Below are 23031 nucleotides of genomic sequence, written 5' to 3'. Positions count from 1 at the left end.
TAAAGGACATTTTATATAAGGATATTACTATGATTACTTTCAAGAACAATGTAACAAATAGTAGAAAAAATTGCTTTAGTTCTGAGCATACAACAGAAAAGTTGACCTATATGATCTTACGTGGTTTTTACACAGCAGAATACTAAACATCTAAATAAGAAAAAGTGACTATAAAATACAGATTGCTAGTAGATTCGTTTTTATAAATATGAGATTAAATATGAGAAAATGCTACTTACTAGCAATATCCTCCTGTTCTGGCCTTCCCCCCCACAAAAGCCCCCAACAAAACAAAGCCAACAAAAAAATCCCCAAATCACCTCAGTCCAAAAACCAATAGCACAGTCTTGTCTTTTATGAATAACTATGCAGTCTGGAAGGCAGTGAGTGTTCGTTTGTGGCTGGATAATTGGAGTAAGGAGGCTGCCCAAAGATACTTGGCATAGCATATTATATTTAGTTTGTGTGGCAAGGTTTTGGCAGTGGGGATGGCAACAGGGGTGTCTAGAAGCTTCCCCTGTATCTGATGGAGCCAGTGCCAGCCAGCTTCAGGATGGACCTGCTCTGGCCAAGGCTGAGTCCATCAGTGACAGCAATAGTGCCTCTGGGATAACATAGTTAAGAAGTGTTTGGGGGATGAAACCAGTGCAATAGAAACTGCAGCCAGAGAGAGGAGTGAGAACATGTGAGAGGAATAACCCCTTCACCAAGGTCAGGGCAGAAGGAGGGGGGGAAGTTCTCCAAGTGCCGGAGCAGAGATTCCCCTGCAGCCTTTGGTAAAGACTGTTGAGGCAAGCTGTCCTGCAGCTGATGGAGAACCATGGTGGATCAGATCTCCACCTGCAGCCTGAGGAGGACTCCATAGTGGAGCAGATAGGTGCCCAAAAAAGGCTGTGAACCTGTGGGAAACCTGTTCTGGAGCAGGCTCCCTGCAGAACCTGTGATGCTGGGGGTGATCCACATTGGAGCAGTCTTCCTGAGAGACTGCACCTGTGGAAGGGACTGACGCTGGAGCAGTTCATGAAGAACTGCAGCCTGTGGGAAGGATTCAGGTTGGAGAAGTTCATGGAAAACTGTCTCCCATGGGAGGGATTCCATGCTGGAGCAGGGGAAGAGTGAGAAGTTGTTCCCTGAGGAGGACAGAGTGGCAGAGATATGTGATGAACTGACCACAACCCTCATTTGCCATCTCCATGTGCTGCTCAGGGGGAGGAGGTGGAGTTGGGGAGTAAAGCTGAGCCCAGTAAGAAGGGAGGGGTGGAGGGAAGGTGTTTTTAAGATTTTTTTTTTCTTTTTTTTTTTCTCATTATCCTAATCTGATTTGTGTGATAATAAATTGAATTAATTTTCCCCAAGTTGTGTCTGTTTTGCCCTTGATGGTAATTGCTGAGAGATCTCTCCCTGTCTGTATCTTGACCCATGAGCCTTTCTTTTCTCTCCCCTGTACAGCTGAGGAGGGGTAGTGATAGAGCAGCTTTGGTGGGCACCTGGCGTCTAGCCAGGGTCAAGCCACTGTAGTCCTGTTTAGAGCCTAACAGGAGGAGTTTGAGATAAGGGTAGTGACTAGGAGAGGTAATGGGCAAAACGTGGACTGAACAGAGCTAGAGAGAGAAGAGCGGAATAATTGTGAAGAGTTCCTGTTCTAACGGTGATGACAGTGAAACTTCTTTTATTCTGAAATGCTATTGCTTGAGTGGTATTTCTTGTCTGTTATGTAGATGGGTGTGTGTTGTTTGCTTTGTGTTTCATCAGTAGGAGAAAATAATTTTCTCCTATTAATTTTATTTATTTATTTATTTATTAAATAGGTAGTGAGTATAGACCCATGACCTTACTGCACTGTGACTCAGAAGATAACTGAATTACTTAGGATTGCATAGTGTCTGGTCATCAGGGTTAGGAGTACAAATGGCAGAAGGTGTTGCAGAAGGGCAGTATCATTTCAGTGCATCCTCCACTCCAACTGGCAAACTGAACCTCATGCACTGTATTGTGTGCTGTGCATATCAAAGTGGGAGTACTAATGTTATTTCTTATTGTGCTGCCTTCCTTCATGTGTTATGGTTTTGGGGTGATTTTTTGTGTACTGCATTTTCCCCTGCTTGTCTACATACTTTCTACTTTGTTTCTAAATACACAGCTGAGTTTATAAACTTAAAGCTCTTAATTACAGCAGAAAAGGTCTGCAAACTTTTTTTCCTGTTTTGATCAGCTGCTGTTTACCTAAATGTACACCTTATTTGTGCAGTATTTTAGTTTGCATTACGGATACATGGAGTATTCAGTCTTCAAAACACAGCATTTCATCGCTCAAGTACTACTTGATGAAAATTTTACAACAGTTATCAATGTAATGGGTACTTTAGTAAATGCTCTAAAGGTTCTGTGGCAGAATTACTAGCTAGACTGAGACTAGAGCAAAACATTTCCTGTTACAGGTGTTGCATAATTCTCATGCAGAAAACATTTTGTGACAGTTTCATTACAAGACTGTTAAATCACTGGCAGAAGAAGTCTCTGAAGTAAGCAAGATGCTCCTCAACTCCAAAGAACTTTACTTAAAATGCATACTAGCATTTTATACCTAGGAATTTTTAGGGTACATCTGTGGTATGTTGCAGGAGGACACAAGCAAACCATCGCATACTGTGTTTTTCTTCAGCTAGATTGAACTGGATCGGTAGTCTACCTTCAGCCAGATAACAAGCTTGGGTGTTTAGCTGGAAATCCAGCCAAACTTTGCAGGTATTTCTCAAGGCCTCCTGATGCTTTCCATGGAAGAACAATGCATGACTCTTAATTTTGTGTATCTTTATAATTTGTTTTCACGCAACATCTAGCAGGGTTTACTAGTCTTAAATGTGTGATGAGGTATCTATGACTTCTGAACTTGGAGTAGCCAGGTCTTGATGCATGCTGTGTTACATTATGTTACAGTGTATGTTAGCTCACTTCTAGTTACCCTGCATGTATTGAGCAAAAGTAGGACTGAATGTCACCTGTAGTACCTACTGACTGGATGGTCTTGGAAGAATGCAGATTTGCATGTTGATTGCCTCTAATCTTCTTGTCATAGTCTTTAAATTTATTATCTGTAGTAGATGTTTTTGACAGAGCTAACTGAATCTGCATATATTTTTGTCTGATGCCTTGGTTAAAAGAAGTAGGTTGAGTCTCTGTAATTTATCCGGGTATAAAACCCGAAATGCTTCAGGTATTCAGTCTGTTTTTCTTTTACCTGTCAACTGTCTGCGTTAGAAAAAAGTTCTCTCCTTCTCTTGGGACAAATGACTGAATAGAGATGGGGCAGAGATTTGGCAAATTTGTCAGCATCAAGAAATGATTATTTGAAGATGGAGATGACTTAATTTCTTAAGTTGTCAAGTTGCAGAACATAGCACTTTCAAAGAGAAGTTACTGACAGTATGCGTTAGTTTGCTCTATTAGTGGTGTCAGCCAGTTGGGGATTCTTGAATGTGGCAGATGATCTTCTGATTCCTGTTGGCTCTTCATTGTGGCTTATAAATACTGGAGTCTGGTGTGAATTATAGGTTGGAAACATTGAAACTTCAGTTTGTTTCAGATACTTTGTTTGAAAAAAATTGTGTAGTTAGCTACTTGATGACTTATGCTTCAAATACTTCCATGGTGAGAAGCTATCATTTATAGAGCCATCTAGATCAAAATATCAAAGTATTTTATGGGTTAGGTCTTAAAATACTGCAGGTTGAGACTATAAGGTATATTGCTCTCCAGCAGTAGTTTACAAACTGTTGAATAAGAAAATGTGGATTTGGTTTTGTAGATAGCAGTGTCTTCATTGGCTGGGCCATGCATTCTTATGGAAGCTTTGGAAGAAGGGGTTATACAATTCAGCCTTTTTGCTGCACTGCACAAGTGGAAAATGAAGATTTGACTTTGGCAAGTATTACAAAGCATGAGTGTGAAAATTAGAAATACACTGTAATGGGAAATTTCAAATTACCTAACTGATTTAAGGAAAAATACAAAAAAAAGATAGTAAAAAGTAGCAGAGTAAAAGGATTTGATGTGAATAGCTAGCCTAAGTTTGGTATGAATAGAGCTTCAGTAATTTCATCAGCATCTGGCACTGCTTGTGAGTTTTATTGGACTTTCTGGAGGCTCCAAGGGCTGAGAGGTTGATCATCTCTAGTTAGTTGTATGTTAGCAGTATTGGTTTGCTTCATGGAAGAGAGTTTGAAGGGGTGGATGGAAAAATGAGATGTTACTGGGTTCTGAGAGCTGGGGTAAGTTATTGCCAGCAGATGTAGACGTGGTCAGTCTGGTACGCATCCTGTTGCTCGGTCTGTTTTTGTACTAACTGCCTGTGAATTCTCATCTATTGACAGAATTTATGCCAAGACCTAAACTTCCAGTATACTGGTTTGTACCATTCTGCAAATATCTATGTTTTTTTTTTCTTCTGGTAGTCTAATCTTGCAAAAAATGTTTCTTTGTAGTCTCTAAGGCACTTGTTCTTCTGCAGATACCATCTCATTAACTGAGTTTTCTGTTAAGTGTAATCTAGTTTCTAGTGTAATTAGTACACTTTAAGTGTCTTTAGACTGTTTTTCTTTATAGAGGAAGCTGTGTTTACATTGGTTATGTAGTACCATATTTGTGTGAATCTAACACAAACTACTCACTAAAACGAACGCAATTTTTTTTCCAGGTTTATTAGGGGAAAAATAATTTTTTGTATTTTCAGTGTTTTAATTCTAATATATGTGTGGGTTTAATTAATTAATTTATTCCTATAAAAGAAATGGGCCAGAACACCAGGAGGAAGGGGGACATAGAAAGAAAAGTGTGAAGGGAAGACGAGAAAATGTAAGACTCCTTCCTTTGGAGATGATGGAATACCAGTTTCACACTGAGGGATAATGAAAATGAATAGCAATAATGTTTTGAGCTTAGAAGGTAGATTTTAATTAAATAAAAGTGACTAAAGCCCTTCCACTACTTACATATAGGTAGGATGAGTTATGTGGAGCATTGGCACAAGTGAAACTCTTGATGTGATTTGTGATCAACTTTGTATCCAGAGCTGTTATCTATTTTCCAGAATTTTTACATTTTTGACAGCAATAGATATGCCCGTATCAATGTTAAATTGTTTTGCATTAACTGAAAAAAACCCATGTGGATGTCTTTACCCTTCTAAACCATTTTTAAAAACAGTATTACTAAGACATTTTGTATTGTCTGAAGCAGTAGCATGTAAGACTACCTAGCATATTCAAAGTCTGTAGGATCAGGAAAGATCGTCTTGGCTATGATACAGAGTATTAAAGGTGATTTCTAAATGATTCCTTCTGCTAACAGCCAAAGGTGAGATAAAATGGTGTGGAATATTGGTGAAGGTAGGTGAAGCTGTTCCACAGAACCTGGGAGATGAATCGGGACACAGTTGGCTGTGCTGCAGGCTTCCACAACTACCAGTGAATGGGAGACAAGGTTCTTAGATCATCAGGGGCTGCCAGCTGGAAAACCATTGATCAGAAACTAGCCATCTGATCAGCTACTTTGCTTACCTTTGTAAACCTGTCCATGTGCTCTGCTGGAGTGTGCTGAGTTTTACTATGTTTTGATATATACAGAAATACCCAGTAGCATGGCATGCTGTGAAATAGATGTATTTGCAAGCAAAAGCAGAAATAAAACAGTAAAATGACTTCTGCTTGGCAATTGTCTCTTCCCTCCTAGGTTAATTTTAAGAAAGTTGTAAGAATTTGATGGACTGTGTAGGGTTTGTTTTCACTAAAATGTGAGCTACAACTCACAACAAAAACAAAGGGATTTAACCATTCTACTGTTTGATTAATGATTAACAGGAGCAGCAGAATAAAATGTTTTGTCTGTCAAGTTTTAACTCCTGTTGGTGAAGGGATTGAAAGAGATTGAGTGTCAGGTTTCAAGAGCTTTGGTGCTGATTTTGTGTAGCTTGATGTTTTGTTATTTGTAACTTTAAGGGTCATGTATTGCAATCTCTTAAAGTTGTTTCTTTCAGTTAAATATTTTTTTCCTGTTGTCAAGCAATCTGAAACAGTAATTCTGTGATCAAAATGTACTTTAGATAAAAAAAAAAATATTCTGGAAGCATACAAGTCATGCTGGGTATTGCACAGCTTGGGGAGGGAAAAATAAGCTTGTAAACTAAACAGTTTGTGTTGATGCCTGTTGAAATACTTGGAGTATTCAAATGTTAGGGAGATACCAACATTGACCTAATAAATATATCTATGTCTGGGCCCAAGAAATATGTCTGTACACTACCAATATTAAATTGTCTGTTTCAGGTGTAATGTGTGGTCATTTTTTTGTTTTTTTTTTTCATTGGTTTGTTTTATTTTTGGGGGGGGGGGAGGGTGCACGGGGTGTGGTGTTTTGGTTGTGGAGTCTGTGTTTGTTTCTTTTTAAGGCACTTGGTTGGAATTCCATACTCCTCATAGCCAGCATAGATGATGACACCTCCTGAACAGGGTGGTTGTCTCCTTGCCTTGCTCTCCCTGCCTGTGTTCCTGTTACATTTTTTTTATCTGGCATTGTTCATATGGCCTTGTGAAAAGATGGCTCAAAGAAGCAATCTGGCTGAAAAGAGCCTGTTTTATTTTTAGCTTGTCAATTAGGATTTCCATATGGTCAAATTAATGCTCTTCCCAGAGCAAGGGAGGCAGTACAAAGTATACAGTAGGGGCCAGTGATCTTTTGGCAGCAGTGTGCAATTATGTTACCTCAAAGTGAGCCTGAAGTAAAGTCAGCTGGAACTGCAGACTGGTGTCTCAGCTAAGTTTTAGGAACTGTGGGCTATTTAATCTGTTGTAGATCTTCTTGTGTTATTTAGGTTAACAGGTCATACTGAGACACACAGTTTATTGCTTCACGGCAATGCTGGGAATTCAGTCCTGCAGGACTTTACTTGGTTGACAGTCATTATTCAGGTGAATGGTTCCATTGGCCTAGCTTGGATCAGAATTCAGTAAATTACTTGTACAAGAATTCTTTGACCTTTGTTTTCTTATGACATGAGACAGCATATAATGGATGTCTGCAGATGATGCTTTATGAAACTTGCTCCAGATTTAGAGAACTGTGAGGGAAGAACTGCCATATTCTACTACCCTTTTTTCTCTCCTCTACAACTTGTATAGTCTTGTTCCTATCTGTCTGTATCTTCCCTATCTACTATGTGTCTTGCTTCTTTTTCTTCATTTCAACATGAAGAAGGTAGTCTGTTGGATTAAATTCGCTTTTCTATGCCTTTCATTGGTTTCCAGTTGAAAAACTGGTAGTTAGGTTAGCTAAAAGGACTCAAGCAATTAGATTTATCTGATAATATCTATTGCTGATTAAGGTAGTTCTTTGTCCTATTTAGAATGGAAAGGCATATTTATCTAAAGTCAAGGGAGAAAACTTTGTGCCACAAAGCAGTGGAAAAAAACTGGACTGTAACTAATTCAGTATTATTATGATGATGGATTTATTTAACTCCTTTATTTCTCTTATTTTGGTCTTCTGTTTGTGGAACTTTCTTTTGCTTGGGTATATTTTGTGGGCATCTCCATATATATATATATTTATATATAAAATCATAGAATCATAGAATAGTTAGGGTTGGAAAGGACATTACCCAGTGCTCTGTCCAACCTGGCCTTGAACACTTCCAGGGTTGGAGCATTCCTGACTTCCTTGGGCAACCCAATCCAGTGCCTCACCACCCTCACAGTAAAGAGCTTCTTCCTTTTATCTAATCTAGACTTCCCCTGTTTAAGTTTTAACTTGTTATCCCTTGTCCTACCGCTACAGTCCCCAGTGAAGAGTCCCTCACCAACATCCTTATAGGCTCCCTTTAGATACCAGAAGGGTGCTATGAGAGGTCTTCACGCAGCCTTCTCATCTGCAGACTGAAGATCCCCAACTTTCTCAGCCTGTCTTCATATGGGAGGTGCTCTAGCCTCCCGATCGTTCCTGTGGCCTCCTCTGGACTTGTTCCAACAGTTCCATGTCCGAGGACACCAGAACTGTACACAGTACTCCCAAGTGAGGTCTCACAAGAGCAGAGTAGAGGGGCAGGATCACCTCCTTCAACCTGCTGGTCATGCTCCTTTTGATGGAGCCCATAATATGGTTGGCTTCCTGGACTGTGAATGCACTACTATTATTATTATTATTTTTACTATTCTTTGTTCCTGGTTATTTCTACTTTCTGACAAGAGTGAAAAAAAAAAGGCAGATTCTTTCCCCTTCTGCTTGGGTCTTGCGTGCTTTTTACCACTTCAGGTCTCTGCTGGGTGACTTTAAAGATGGTCTCCTTAGGAGGTTTTTCATCAGACCCAGGCAGTCTCAATTCACCTGGGTGCTAAGGTTACAGGATCAGTTGTCTTTCACTTAATTAACTTACTGTTTCTGTAGCTCAGAAGTGAGTTGTAACAGTCACACCATCAGAGTGTTTCAGCTGCACAACTCAGAAATTTGTTTCACTTTAGTTCTCTACAGGACACCTCATAGTCCAAAGGAATTCTTGCTGAGAGTTCACCTGAATTCTGCTTGGACACAATCTAGATCTATGAAAGCCTGTTCAACCAAAAAGCTGCAAAAATGGGATGTCCATATTACATTCTGTAAGAGCAGAAAGGGACAATGTCACTTCCTACAACTTCAGTGTTCCTAGCCAGTATTTATGTCATTTTCCTTCTTCAAGTCTAATTCAGGTGGCTGTACCTGCAGCACCACATGTGCTGGTGTCCCTCACTACTGTAGAACTAGTGCCCTTCAGCATATTGAAGAATGTGGTTATTCTTTTGGGTCACAGTCAGCCTCTTTGGTGTTCACATTTACTGTCTAACTTGATGGTGTTTATCTGAACTGCTGATCACTCATAGCAGTTTGACCTATGTGTGATATCTTGGGTGTCATGTCTGCCCCCATTGCCCCTTCACTTCCCCCTCTTCCCCTCCAGCTTTCATAGTTCCCCACAATGTTTTTGAATGCTCAGACAATGAATCTATGTCAGAAATTCTTTGCCAGAGCTAAGACTTACAGCACACAACTGGAAAAGAGTCCTGCTATGGTCCGTATGCTCAAATACTAGAGACCGTCTGACCATCTGTACAGGTGGTCAGATTATTCCTTATACCACTTTGCAAAGAGCAAAGCTTTATTCCATCATACAAGTTGTATTTGAAGTGGCAGTTGGTAGAATGATTCAGCTGTTGCTGTTCACTTAAACTCCAAGTTCCATCCATAAGAAAACTGGAAGGAGACACTGCATGGGCAGAAATGTTCAAATACGAAATTATAGGTAATTGGACTTCTGAGATACATCTATACCCAACTATCTCCTTTCCTTTCTCCTACAGAATCCTTTGTAACAGCATGCATTTAAGCATTTTATCATAAAATCATAGAATAGTTAGGGTTGGAAAGGACCTTAAGATCATCTAGTTCCAACCCCTCTGCCATGGGCAGGGACACCTCACACTAAACCATGTTGCCCAAGGCTCTGTCCAGCCTGGCCTTGAACACCACCAGGGATGGAGCATTTACTTCTTTGGGCAACCCTTTCTAGTGCCTCACCACCCTCACAGTAAAGAACTTCTTCCTTATATCCAGTCTAAACTTCCCCTGTTTAAGTTTGAACCCGTTACCCCTTGTCCTATCACTACACTCCCTAAATGAAGAGTCCCTCTCCAGCATCCTTTTAGGCCCCCTTCAGATACTGGAAGGCTGCTATGAGGTCTCCACGCAGCCTTCTTCAGTCTGAACAGCCCCAACTTTCTCAGCCTGTCTTCATACAGGAGGTGCTCCAGCCCCTGATCATCCTCGTGGCCCTCCTCTGGACTTGTTCCAGCAGCTTCATGTCCTTTTTATGTTAAGGACACCAGAACTGTACTCTTTAGAGGGGCAGGATCACCTCATTCGACCTGCTGGTCATGCTCCTTTTGATGCAGCCCAGGATACAGTTGGCTTTCTGGGCTGTGAGTGCACACTGAAGCCGGCTCATGTTCATTTTCTCATCAGCCAACACCCCTAAGTCATTCTCCACAGGGCTGCTCTGAATCTCTTCTCAACCTGTAGCTGTGCCTGGGATTGCTCCAACCCCTATGTAGGGCCTTGCACTTGGCATGGTTAAACTTCATAAGGCTGGCATCATTTTGAAAGTCCTCAGGATGTTTTTCAGTCACTTCTTAAATTCTCAGCTAAAACTACCACAATATTTGAAATCCTATAGTACTGTAACATTTTAGAATTAGTAATAAAGTTGGCAACATTTTCTAGTAGTTACTTATCTTAAGGGGCGAGGCATGCTGTTCCCACCTGGCAAAGATACTGGTGTTACTGTGTGGTGCATATTGGAATCTGGGAGAGCAGAAATAGAAACGGGTGACAGAATTTGACTGTGGGAAGCAGTTAGGTTCATAACCCAGAGGGTGGAGTGGAAAGGGTCACTGTGTGGTGTGTCATCTTACAAGGGTGCTACTTTATTGCAGATTGTAGCCACAATTCAGGGCACCAGAAGTAGTCTGTATCATCAGGGTGCAAGTGCATCATCTCTGCATAGTCGCCCAGCTTCATGAGAGCCAAGTGCAGGCATACTGCTCCCTGCCAGTGAGGTGACACCCTGCAGAACTCCTCACACTCAAGTTTTCTTCCACTGCCAAAGCTCCCTCCTCCGCTTCAGTCTTCTGCCCTGCATCTTCTCTGACTGGTTGCAGCCAGCGCTGCAGAGGAGTAATGAGGGAGGACTTACTGGACCAGAGTCCTATTGCGAGACAAAAGGAAATTGTTTGAAACTGAGCTCTGATGGGACTGAGTGGAGTGTGCTTAACTCCTCTGCATAAAGGACTGGTTTAGTTCCTTGCTGCTTAATGTCCTGTCATCATTTTAATTAATTTTTTTGTGATAAAGTTTAAGAAGTTTGCTAATTCTTTAATTACTAATGCTGTGGTGCAGTGGCTCCCTGCCTACAGTTTTGCTGATGCAACTGCTTGTGGAATTATGCTTAAATTGCAACAGTAATATGACCTTAATTAAAAATGTTAAAAAGAAGAAGTTCATTTCAGTCCATTTCACTGATCTGGTTTAAGGGGCAGTCCTACAGACAGTTTAGTCAGCAGCTGAGGGAGTGGTAGAGGGAGGTATTAATAAGGGAGAGGTGAGGAAGAGAACCTCCTAACTGGTTTTGCCACTAGTGAAAATGTATGTCAAACTCCCACAGGCTTGCAGAGGTGGGGCAAGGTAGATTATGTTAACAGCTTCCCTTGTCTCAGTGTTAGATTTAACATATCTGCTCACTGGCCTTAAGCTGCCAGCTCGTAGCTTTGGGGTGGGAACAAACCTTATTGCACTGTCACCATGAGTATATACCAGGCTTCTTGCTTTGAGAATCTGGTTCAGTATATGGGGAATTTCCTGAAATGAGCCCAATGCTCCTGAGTATCTTTCAGCACCTTTGTATTTAATGTTTGGAGAGATGGAGTGTTAAGGTACAGCTCACGTACATACTGGGTATGTAGGATGTTATTTAAAATTATCTGATCAGTTAATTTCAGTGCCAAGGCAGTCCTTATAATCTTGACTTAGAAATAAAAAAATGGTTTAATGCTCCAAGTCTGTAGGCACCTTATAGAATGGTTCAGAAGTTTTCAGCCGCTTTCATCTCTGCATTTCATGGTGGACTTAATGCTGCTTTTCATTAAATTGGTGATCATTTTAGTGGGTGAATGTGAGGAGGAGATGAGTGAAGCAAAAGGTAAAAAGCAACAACTCTAAAGATTCTTCTTGCTGTGTGCAGCTGTCTATACCAATGTGCTGAGCAAAAATAATTCGAGAACTTTTATATTCTATTCTTTGTGAAAATCTCTTTGCTCCTAATACAAGTTTTCTTACAGGTTAGGAGAAACAGATAGTCGTCAAGATACAGTTCAGCGATATGAATTTCAGGAATGGAATTTCTCAGTCCTCAAATAAGCTTGGACAGTCTATTTCTGAGACACTTCCAACATCGTAGGCTTCTTTACCTCCTGACTTGCTAGTTAGCTGGTAAGGAAAATTGTACTGTTCAGGGTACACAGAGAAAATCCCTACTGATGTCAGGTGTCCCCCTGAATTTGAAGGATGTGGTGTTGAGTTTGCATCTGATGATCAGACTGTTATTCAGTTTCTTCAAAAGCTTGTTAGATTGATATGCCTGGAGTTGTCCCCACTTTGGGAATATATAAAGTTTTTAATAAGGTGATTCTTAGGTATAGGATCACCTATAATGGTGTTCCTTTGTATATAATTTGAAACAGTTGGGTGGAGTATGTGTCAAACCTGTTTCATTTCTTTCATTTATGAACTGGTTTGGAATTGTCTCACACTGTTCTAGGACACTTAGAGTTAAACTTGATATTAGGAACTTGACAGAGACAGCGACAGCAGAAGGATTCTATGTTGTGATCCTGGAGTTTGTCAGAAAAATATGATGTCAGCTGCATGTTTCCAGGCATGTAGTTTTGGAGAATTTCAAGGATGAGTCAACTTCTCACTTTCTGAGATAGAAACCAAGATTGTTTTTGGTATCTCAGAGTGAGACTCAGCAGAGGCTGACAGGTCAGCCACAGTATGTGGACTGGTGCTGATTATATCCATGCTGAGTCTTTGTGACTGACCACCTTTGTGAATACAGAAGTCCTAGAAGGAAATATAGGCAGTCTTTGAAGTGCACCCAAGCTTCTTATCAAGTGAGTCTTCCCCCATGCTATATTTTTTGGAGGCTTTTCACCAAAATGCCAGGGTATGGAATCCAGGAATAAAAACTTTGGGGTAGAACTGTAAGTAGCTGTAGTATATATCATAAGTTTCAAGATCTGGAAGAGAAAGCTTTGTGACAAGCTAACATTAATATTCAAGTAAAAGTAAGGGAAAACACACCCATTCACTTTAAAGAATGGTTGCTTCCTTAATGCTTCCTTAACAGTTTCAATGTGTGTGGTTTCTTTTTCAATGCTCCTATGATCATTCCATTTTTTTTATTTTATTTTTGCTTTTTTTTCCCCTAGAGATGTGAATTATGCCCTCATAAGGATGGTGCTTTAAAGAGAACAGATAATGGGGGTAAGTTTTATTCTTATTTTTTGTGAACTCTTATTTTGTATGAGGGAATTTGTGAGGAAAAAAACAGGGAGGGATGCTAAATAGAAATGCAAATGCTAGCTGGTTTGAAAAGAGAACTATTTTATAGTAACCTTCATTTATCTAATCTAGGTTGAATTTAGTTTGAGAATATAGATCATTATTCTTAGTTTTATTTTTTAGAAAAAAGTAACAGTGAAGGAGAAACTGCATTTAAAGATAAGATTTTAATGGGTGAAAAGGATAATTTTTATATGTACTTAGTTGGAGTTCAAACATTTATAGAAAGCTGTTGAAAGTGTGCCATTCATGGAGGAAAGTGGAATGTTTATGTCTGTAGCCCAGACTGAATGCACCAGTGCATTTTCAAAGGGTAGCTCTTTCATGCCTGATTTACTAATAGGTTCTGTAACAAAGACGTTAGAGCTGAAAAGTTCAGTAGTGATTACCTGTCCCTTGTATCTTTCTAATTTCATCATTTAGGTTATCATCAGTTCTGCTCCTGCTGAGTAGAATTGCTAGAGAATGTCTCCACTGAGTATCCTGTCTTGATTACATTTATACTAATAGCTGGGTGATATGAGTGAAAAATTTCAGTTAACTATTCAGTCACTTCTGGAATTCCTTCATCTTTCTTTACTAGATACTTCTAAATTCCTGTCCGTCATCTATCTGTAAATAGCCTGATCTTTTTGATACTGAGAGCTTTCTCTTAAGAGAGGAGAAAGTATGATCAGGATTCTGGATTTCATTTGGACAGTCTGTGGAAATTGTGTTCTGGAGATTCTGTGCTGCATACCTAATATTCCAACTATTGTATATCTTAGCTTAGTGTTTATGCAGCTTGGTTGTTTCTATTGCAGTTGGATTACAGGCACACAGAACCTGCTTGTGTTGGGGCTCATACACCCTTCCCCTTGTCTGCACTTTGACTGCAACATACAGTATGCGCTATAACCTTCACCATTCTAATATCTGCTTATCAGAAATACGTTAGTAAACTTAGTGTCATTTGTGAATGTTTGGAGATTATATTGAGTCTGTTGTGCGTGTCAGTGAAAGTACGTGCTTAGTGGCAGCCCAGTGCTGTACCCTTAAAACTATTCTTCCTCTCAGACAGATTGCTACATGGCAATGTTGGATTTATTTCTTCAGAATTGGCAGTTGGGTATTTGCTTTTTTAGGAAATAAGTAATAAGAAAGCCTCAAATCTGTTAAAATATACAGTAAAGTTTGTGAAGTATGAAGTAGCTGTTTTTTTATACGTAAGTTTTTGGGAATGCCTTGCTATTCCCTATGGTGATTTTGAAACTATTTAAGATTGAAATTATTCAAGTTTAAATAGCAAAGATGCTACACTGTGCAAACAGTGTTGTCCCTACTATAATTTTCTTGAGCAGCTATTTTCATCAGTGAAAACTTCATAGCAAAAATTTCACAGCAGAGACTTAAGAATTTGTACCACCTTTGGGGAAGCATCCTTGCTTCAGCAATAGGTCTTGTCCATAATGTTGAATACAGCAAATTCTACCTTATGGACCACATGTCCTTTAAATAACAGCATTACAGAAGGATTTGAACCTTGGAAAAAATGAACATTGGTTGTTGAATTTCAGAAATCTATATTCTTAATGTGATGCTTTCCTTTCAAAGAGTTGCCTAACAAGGGATTGTGCCAGAAAAGGTCAGAAGTGTTGGAAAGTGGGAAAGTGTTGAAGGTCCTATAATGGGATTGCCAGTATAAAATTTTATTTACAGTAGGTCAGTACTTGGAATATTTTTTAATGCTGTTAACACCAGTTGTTGCCAAGGGAAATGATAAAAAGATGCAGGTATTCCTGAAGAAACCATGAAACAAACATTTATGATAAAACCTTGTAAGGACCCAGCTTTAGAAATTAGTAATTATGGAGCCTTTTTGTAAGTATAGAGATAATTAAATGGTCTCAGCTTTTCAGAACCTGTGAAAAAAGTACTCAATTTATGTCAGTGGTAGGAAGTTAGGCTTCTTCCTTCCTTCTGGCAACAAGTAACTACTTTATAACCAGAAAAGAGTGCAGTGTTTTAAATATGCAGATAGCTTAGCTCATAAGTGGGCTGCTGTAGTTTGTTGTTGTTATTGGGTTTTTTTGTTAACAGTCTTCTGGATATTTGCTTTTGAATAACGTGAAGAAATGTGTTTTGGGTGTTGAAGGTCCTGTATTCCCTTTTATGTCAGGAATTCTAATGGTTTTTGGTCTACTGAGCTTTTGCTGTAGGGTTCCACAGTGTTCTTAACTTGCAGTAAGAGGCTATTACTGCATGGAGGGTCCTTGCTATGCACTGTTTCCTCCTCCTTTGTGATGGTACTAGCATTTAGAAGGTTTTTTTTTTTTCCTTCTTCTCTTTCCCTAGGTTGCTCTTCAGCTAAATGATAATCTGTCCCCTGACCCAGTTGACCATACTAATCCTGATACAGGAGAGTGGCCAGGACTATTCTTCCATCAACAGCCTGTATATTAGCTATCCTAAATCAGTTCCACAACTGTAACTCAAAGCAGCCTAATCTTATGGCTCTTATATAATGGTGTTATCTTGCCTTTAAGAATCTGAGGCACTATAAGATATATATGACGAAGTAGTTTGTGAGTCAAACTCATGTTGTTTTTTAAGTATTACTGACTGACTGACTAGAAAATAGTAATGGTGGCGTGTGATACGTCTGTGTTGATGTATTGTGGGTTTTTATCTCCCTCCCTTCCGTGGCATGAGGTTCCTTTATGTACATTCTTCCTCCTGCTCCCTTGCCTTTTACTGGCCTGTTACTGCTTATCCGACTTTCTGGAGATTAGCACGTTAGAGTTACTATTTAGGTTTTACAGTTTGTGTTGAAGACATCTACTGTACCTTACTCATGCTCATCAGTAGAGTTGTTGAGGGTTAATGCTGGGTTCTTCAATATTGTCTGTGGCAAGTACAGAAGTACAGTTTTCAGTGGTACCATAAATCAGCATTCTTGGAGCAGTTCTCTCAATATGTCCACTTCTGTATAAAGGTTTAGTGTCCGTAGTGTTGTGTGGCAAGGCATTTTGCAGTCGATCTCTACAGTGGGTCAAGATATATGCTGGTTTGTTATGAATCTGTTACCTCACGGCTTTGGTGCCACTTGGCACTTGCTAAGTGATAGGAAGTGACAAAGAGCAGTTCACCTTTTCAATAACCTCTTTTGGCTTTATAGACCTCTGTCATATTCTTCTTTTGTGTACATTTCAGGGTGAAGGAGCCTAGACTGATTGGGCATTCTTTGTACAGAGAACTGACCATCACCTTTCCCCTTCTCTATATGTCTTCTGAATGATACATCATCCTTACCAGAGCTGAGTGTGAAATTTTAGAGAAGCAGATTTGCTGTAAATGATGCCATGAACTCTCTAGACTGCATAATGATTACAGTATGGTTTAGAGTTCCTTAACACGGACTAGTAATGTAATTATGGGTCACCATTTTTTTGTACAGGTTTTTATAATTAATTACAGAATATTTTCAGTAGCCTAAATATTCACATTACCTCGAAACCAGGACAGATCCTGAAATTGGAATGAAAGTGTTGATTTTAGCAAGGCTTTTGCTTCAAGAATGTTCTTAAAACTGAGTGCACTGTTTTCTGCAATTGCTCTGGAAACAGAAGACATGGATAATTGACATTTTGGAGGTGATAACTATTTTTATAGCCATAGTTAACTCTTGATTATTTGGGTTATTGGAGGTGAAGTGGGATAGGGGAAGTCCAGTTACCATAGGTAATAGTGACTGTACTAGGCAAGTGGTTTCTAGACAGTGCTCTGGAAACGTTCCACTTAGTGTTGGAAACTCAGTGCATTTGGTTCTGCACCAAGTTGCTAGTGTATCTGGATCTAGGACTAAAGAGTTCATGTGAAGCGCCAAATGGAAATTGCATTTTTTGTTGCTCGTACCTTTTTTTTGGTCCACTGGGAAGTACACAGATGCCTGTCTGTTCTTGGCTTGGTGATGGTGGCTGCTGTCACTGTAATTGGAACCTGTAGTGAGCTCAGAGAGATAATTCTGTCTGGATTTGAGCAGAACACATTCTAGTCTGCTTTAGTGTCCCTCCTGTGCTTTCCACTGTCAGAGACCTGAACTGACTCTGAAAAGAAGCAGCTAAGGTCTGATCACATGTGTTTGTTCAGTTGCTTCACACTGTGTGAAAATGGTCATTCTGCTCTTGCACTTGCACAGATCTTGGAAACGATACAATTGGATTTAGCAGAGTGTTGCCTGGACTAATATTCATGGTGTGGCTTATCTGTCAGCGGGTTATCCATGCAAAGGATTATTAAGAGTTGACTTTATTTAGCTACACATTTGATTTAATTAATTTATTATGAGTAGTGGGACATTGCACAGTTATGATCAGGATGATTGTCAGAAATTTTAGGAGTAAGCTTTCAATATATTTAAATATTGTGGCTGCCTCATATATGTGACAGTCTTACAGCTGTGGTGAAGTTTTATGAACAAAAAAATAGTATTCCCTATATGTGGACTTTGTGGAATTTGTTTTTACATAAACATTAAGACTTTCTCAGTGTTCAGAGACTGCAGTTCTATAAATTCAGTTAGGTTACTTACAAGCTTTTATTGATTTTTTAATTGATACTAAAAGTAGAACAGAAGGATTGAGTTGAAAAAGGAATATTTTTTTTGCATATGTTTATTGATAGAATTCCTTGCTAAATTTGGCATTCGTATTCATTATGGGGCACCACTGTGGTTTTAAACACATTACTGAATAGAAAAGTTTTTTAAAATGAGAAAAACTGGTATGTATTTGAGTTGCTTATTGATTTGCTCTGTCCTATATGAAAGAAGGCTATTGAGGGAGAGATTAACTCTTCTTTAGCTTTCTGCTCTTGTGTGTGGATTAGTAACTGGACAAAATATAAACACATTTTTTGACAAACAGAAAAGCAACAAGTGAGCATTTGTTTGAAGATACTTGAGAACTGTTGGCTCTTGGACATTTTTGGGCCTTTTCAATTCAGTAATGTTTCCTTAACTGTTGCAGTAATTTCCTTTGGGTTTTTGACATTCAGTGAGGAGGAAATAAAATCATGACCATTTTAACTGATTACAGTTTTTTGCGTTACACTTTTTCTGTCTTCTGTTAATACTGAGTATGCAGTCTTGTTTTAAGCTTATTGCTCACTTGTATCTAATACTGTTCATCTCCCATTTAAATAGTTTTCTTACAGTAATCTTTGTCTGCAATTTTCTGTAAGCCTGAAAGGCTTGATTTTTCTGTACAAGTTGTTACTTTGAAATCTGATTCCTCTGGATGATGATCAGGAATGCTGTGTAACAGCATTCTTTGTGTGACTGACTTTTCACCAAGACTTCTTTCATGCAGCTGCTTGGGAAAAGGCCAGCTAACAATGCGGTGGGTTTATGTCATGGTCCAGGCCCTCTTCCCATCCCCTGGGATGCGTCAGAATCTCCTAAGTCTAGAAAAACATTACATGCTAGGTTTTCTTATTGCTGCTGCTGTTATTAGAGTCAACAGCTCTCATTGTCAGGTATAGTCTTCTGATGAGTTTTCATGGTATTAGCATCTAATAATGCGGATGGTCTAATGTCATATGTACACATTCAAATACACATGTTTTGCAAGAAGTACTTAGAGATGTTCTGGTCCTTTTGTGCAGATTTGCAGGAGTTTTTGTGTTTGTTTTTTTTAACTGGGAAAGACAGTAAAAATTGGTAAACAATTCAAAATATTCTATTAATATAGATAAACACATCATCATATAGCCTATGCTGTTTATTTCTTATTTATATTGCTAGTAATCATAATGTATAACTAGAATTTGGGTTTTTTTTTGAGCTTTAAATAAATATTTATGAAATTTCTTCCTTTAGCTGTACAAAAAGATTTCTTGAGGGAGGGGGATGAGAATCATTAATGCCATAGCATGCCAGATAAAATTATTAAAGTTATTAGCTTGCTCAGTGGACCAGTGGAATGTAATCTGTAGCAGTTTCAAAACCAAACTGTTTGCTTTGAATGATGATTCAAAGTGAATTTTTCTTATGTACCAGCTCTTTAGTTGAGGAACAAATTTTGATAAATGGAGAGTTTGGTGAAATTCTGTAGTAGGACTCTGCAGGGTGAAGCCTTTTGTTCATAGACAAACTTTTTTTTTTTTAAACAGAAATTATCCCTTCATTCTGTGTACCAGTGATTTGTACCAAGATAACCAATGTAGCTGACTACCAGCCACAGTGGTGAGAGCTCTAGTAGTTGGTGTGAGCACCTTTTTACCCATCTTTGAAAGGAGTGGATAAACAAGATAGTGGGTAAGACCATGTTAACTATAGCAAACTCTGAAACTATATTTATTAGGATAAGACTAACTTAAACTGACAGATTTCATTCTGCAGATTTTATTGTCTTTGCAGAAGTGAGAGATCAGGGTCAAAACAAAAGTGTATGGAATACCTTAATGAAGAGAACTGTAACTAAATGTCTAAAATAGTACTTCATCTTACCCTCTGGCAAATAATAACAGTAACTGTCTTAAGTGCTGGATTCACTTCTCTGAGTGGGTTAGAGTTGAGGCTTGGGGTCTGTTAGCAGATCTGATCTTTGTGGCTACTGTGAGGGTGCACTTTCATGTAATCTAGGACAGCTATTGACCTCTGCTGAAGAGTGGACTGTGTTTTTCCCAAGAGTGTTTCTGCACTGGTGGTTTTGTGTATGGTAATTGTATGAACTTAGTGTGGATTTTATCACCTTATTTTCTGATTACTGGAAGGCAAACTTTTGTTTTCCCGTAAGTTTAGTAATCAGGTGAATAAAATTGTATCTGCCCTACTACATGGCAAGATTATACTACAGGGAGGAGTGCAAGGATATACAGTTGAAAATGAGGATTAAGGTGAGAGCTTTCCTTTCAGTGACAGCCTTAAATGGATTGAGGTGTAGCCTTAACTTATAACTTGGAGCAACCCTAATAAGAAACTAACATTTCAACAAATAAAGGTTTTTCCATGCTAGAATAATACATTTGCTTGGTTTAGGAGTGGGCTCTAGTTACAAATAAAGTAAGATTTCTTTAGTGAGGTATAATAGGCTCTTCAGGAACTGCAGGATGCATAAGAAAATTTTACTCTGGAATCAGTTCATGGTTAGGAGGTGCTGATGACAACCTAGAGCTCTCTTGGGGGACCAGATTGTCACTATGGCTGGATCTTGGTGTGACTTCATGATTCTGGTCTCTACAGTCTGTTACTGCTTTGCAGCACAGCTTCAACATTGACTGTGGGACGTAGCCCTAGTGTAGTGCTCACGCTGTGCCTGTTAGTTCACAAGCTATAGGTGGGCTTTTTGATTTGGATGGCAAGATGGATTATAAGCCTATTGCTGTTATTTGCTTATGAAGTAAAAAATTATAAAATCATAGCTTCAAAGTTTGCACTAGAAAATTTAAAAGTACTATGAATTAAGTTGAAAATGCTTGTGAATCAAGCTTTGAACACTTAAGTGGTAGTTGTAAAGGCAAGAGTCTAGTTAGATGGGTAATGTACTTCCTATTATTTATCATCCCAAATTTTTTTGTTGATTTTAGATTACGTGGTAGAATTAGCTTCTAGTTAATAGAGTTCTTTGTTGGCAACAGTCTTTAGTTTGCTGATGGTGAAATTATTAGGAGTTACCTGTTCTTTGTTTCCTTGGGATAACAAAATCAACTGTTTATTTTCAGTTAGGGTTCTGGAACCTGAGATTTTTTTCTCTAAATGTTAATGAATAATGTATATTCAGATTATACCTGCCTAAGTATGTATTTATTGCTAGATTTTCAGTGGGCTAAAAATCAGCTTACTGGAATCTCAGCAGAAAGTTGGTAAAATTTGGATAGATTCTGTGCTGGTGATAAAACATTTTCCATACCATTTCATTACAATGAAATGTAAAAATTGACAAAACTCAGTAGTGTGTCTTCTGAGGGATAAATGGAAATAAAAGAAAAGCTGGAAGTTCATAAGACATGTTTAAACTTTCAAGGCTTTTCAACATATATTTCCAATTTCTGATATTGGATAAAACTGTTTTCATTATTATTGTAATCATCAGAGTAGATCTTGGAGTTGTTTTAATGTTGATATCAGATAAAACTTTTCATTGTTATTGTTACGAGTAGATCTTGCTGTTGGTTTATATGTTGTTTTGATGTTGTTTCAATGTTTATTAAAGTTGTACCTTAAGATACCTCCAAAGGAAAGTGTCTTAGCTATACATGTATGATGTATCTTAGAAAGAACAGTGGATTTGTTTTTTTGTTTTTAACAGAAAGGTAAGCAGCATTTCCCAGAGTTATTGGACATGAAAGCAGAGTGGAAGTAAATATTTTAAATCTTAATTTGACTGTCACCAATAAGTTGTTTCTAATAAGCAGTAATCAAAACCTGATGACATTATACCATACCTGGATGGAGACATTGGTGCAGAAAATTGGATCATTTAAAGCAAAAAGAGGAAGTGAATCTGCCAGCACGTGGGAGTTAGCTGCATGTATTTCTTTCCAGTAGTTTCAGTTCTGATAAGAATGCACAGAAACAAACAAGCAAACTCAGTGGCTGATTTTAACCCTTGTAATACATTTCTTCATTTATTTTTAAGCTAAAGCGTAAGTTTATTTTAAAAGAAGCAAGCGAGGCAGTGTGATTTACTAAAAATATTATTGAGGAAAGCATATATGTTAAATAGCCACATTCTTGAAGACTGAAAAATAGTCAAATAAGGGAAAAAAAATCAGAGAATATTCAGAGGATAGGCATGATTGCAGGAACATTTTGTAAGGTGCCAGTGCCTGCATTTGCAAAACCCTGTCACCTTCCTCCACTTCCCTTCCAGTTAAAATTGTTGTGGAAGGGAGATGAAAGTGAAAAGTAGTTTGAGTGTAAGCAATTCAGTAATAGTCAGGAATAATAACAGTTTGTTAGCAATTACTGCAGATTTTATAAGTAAAATTGAAAGAAGTGAGTAATGTGTGGCCAGTTGTTTGTATGCAAACTGTTCACAACCAAAGTGAGCGGAAGCTTATCATTGATGTAAACAGTAAAGGATATGGTCTATACAGATGGTTTTAATAAACTTATTTGGAACAAAAGTGATTGAAAAATGGCTAAGTTTGGGTAATAGTTTAGAAAAATCAGTATCCTGTGGTTATTTCTGTGTAGTGTTTTGGGTCAAGAGTAATGGTAGTAAGATAATTTCAGTTCCAACAGAAATATGAGAATGTTTTAAATGTAAAAATGTTATTGACTGTGTAGAACAGTGCCACTGGATTTTACTTATTTTTTTTTTTTAACTCTAAGACATAGGTATACAACAGTATTTTTCACAATTAAACATTGCAAAAGCTTGAAAGGACTGGATTTAATAATGTGTGTGTGTAGGAGATATGTAGTTGTTGATGAAATTTGACAGTTAACCAAGCGTAATGTAGTGGGTGATTCAGATAGGAAGTTTATAGCACTATCTTTATATCTTAGATGGAGTTAATTGAAAAATACATATTTTAATATAGCCTTAAATATCATAAATCCTTACGAATTCTCGCTGGTTTTATGGGCTATATGTACAGTTTGGATGGGTGTCTTTTTAGTATGCTTCATTATCTCTGCTGACAAAGTAGGCAGCTGTCACCCAGTAAGAAATAGCAGACAAAAGCACTCAATTTTGAACCTGCCAATAAGTACTTTATAATGTTGGGATTACGAGCTCTGTGCTCTGCCTGAGACTGGTTGTCTAAAAGAGAAGGAAGTGAGCAGAGAATGGGGGAAGTGTTTTCTTCTTGTTACATAGTCAAGAGACTGCTCAGTTGCAGAAAATA

The 23031-nt window shown here is 38.5% G+C and overlaps 1 protein-coding gene across 4 annotated transcripts in view; it reads left to right on the top strand.

Annotated features, from left to right (window-relative positions):
- MLLT10 (MLLT10 histone lysine methyltransferase DOT1L cofactor) overlaps positions 1 to 23031 on the top strand; it is a 128502-nt gene that overhangs the window by 7870 nt on the left and 97601 nt on the right. For all 4 annotated transcript variants that reach the window (XM_034059949.1, XM_034059947.1, XM_034059945.1 and 1 more), the window contains exon 3: positions 13065 to 13119. In XM_034059949.1, coding sequence (XP_033915840.1) covers positions 13065 to 13119 — 55 coding nt within the window. The remainder of the gene's footprint in view (positions 1 to 13064; positions 13120 to 23031) is intronic.

The sequence above is a fragment of the Melopsittacus undulatus genome, chromosome 1 (genome assembly GCF_012275295.1).
Source record: "Melopsittacus undulatus isolate bMelUnd1 chromosome 1, bMelUnd1.mat.Z, whole genome shotgun sequence".
Lineage (NCBI taxonomy): Eukaryota > Metazoa > Chordata > Aves > Psittaciformes > Psittaculidae > Melopsittacus > Melopsittacus undulatus.
Note: the sequence above shows the minus strand (reverse complement) of the source record. Positions and strands in the feature narration are given on the sequence as shown.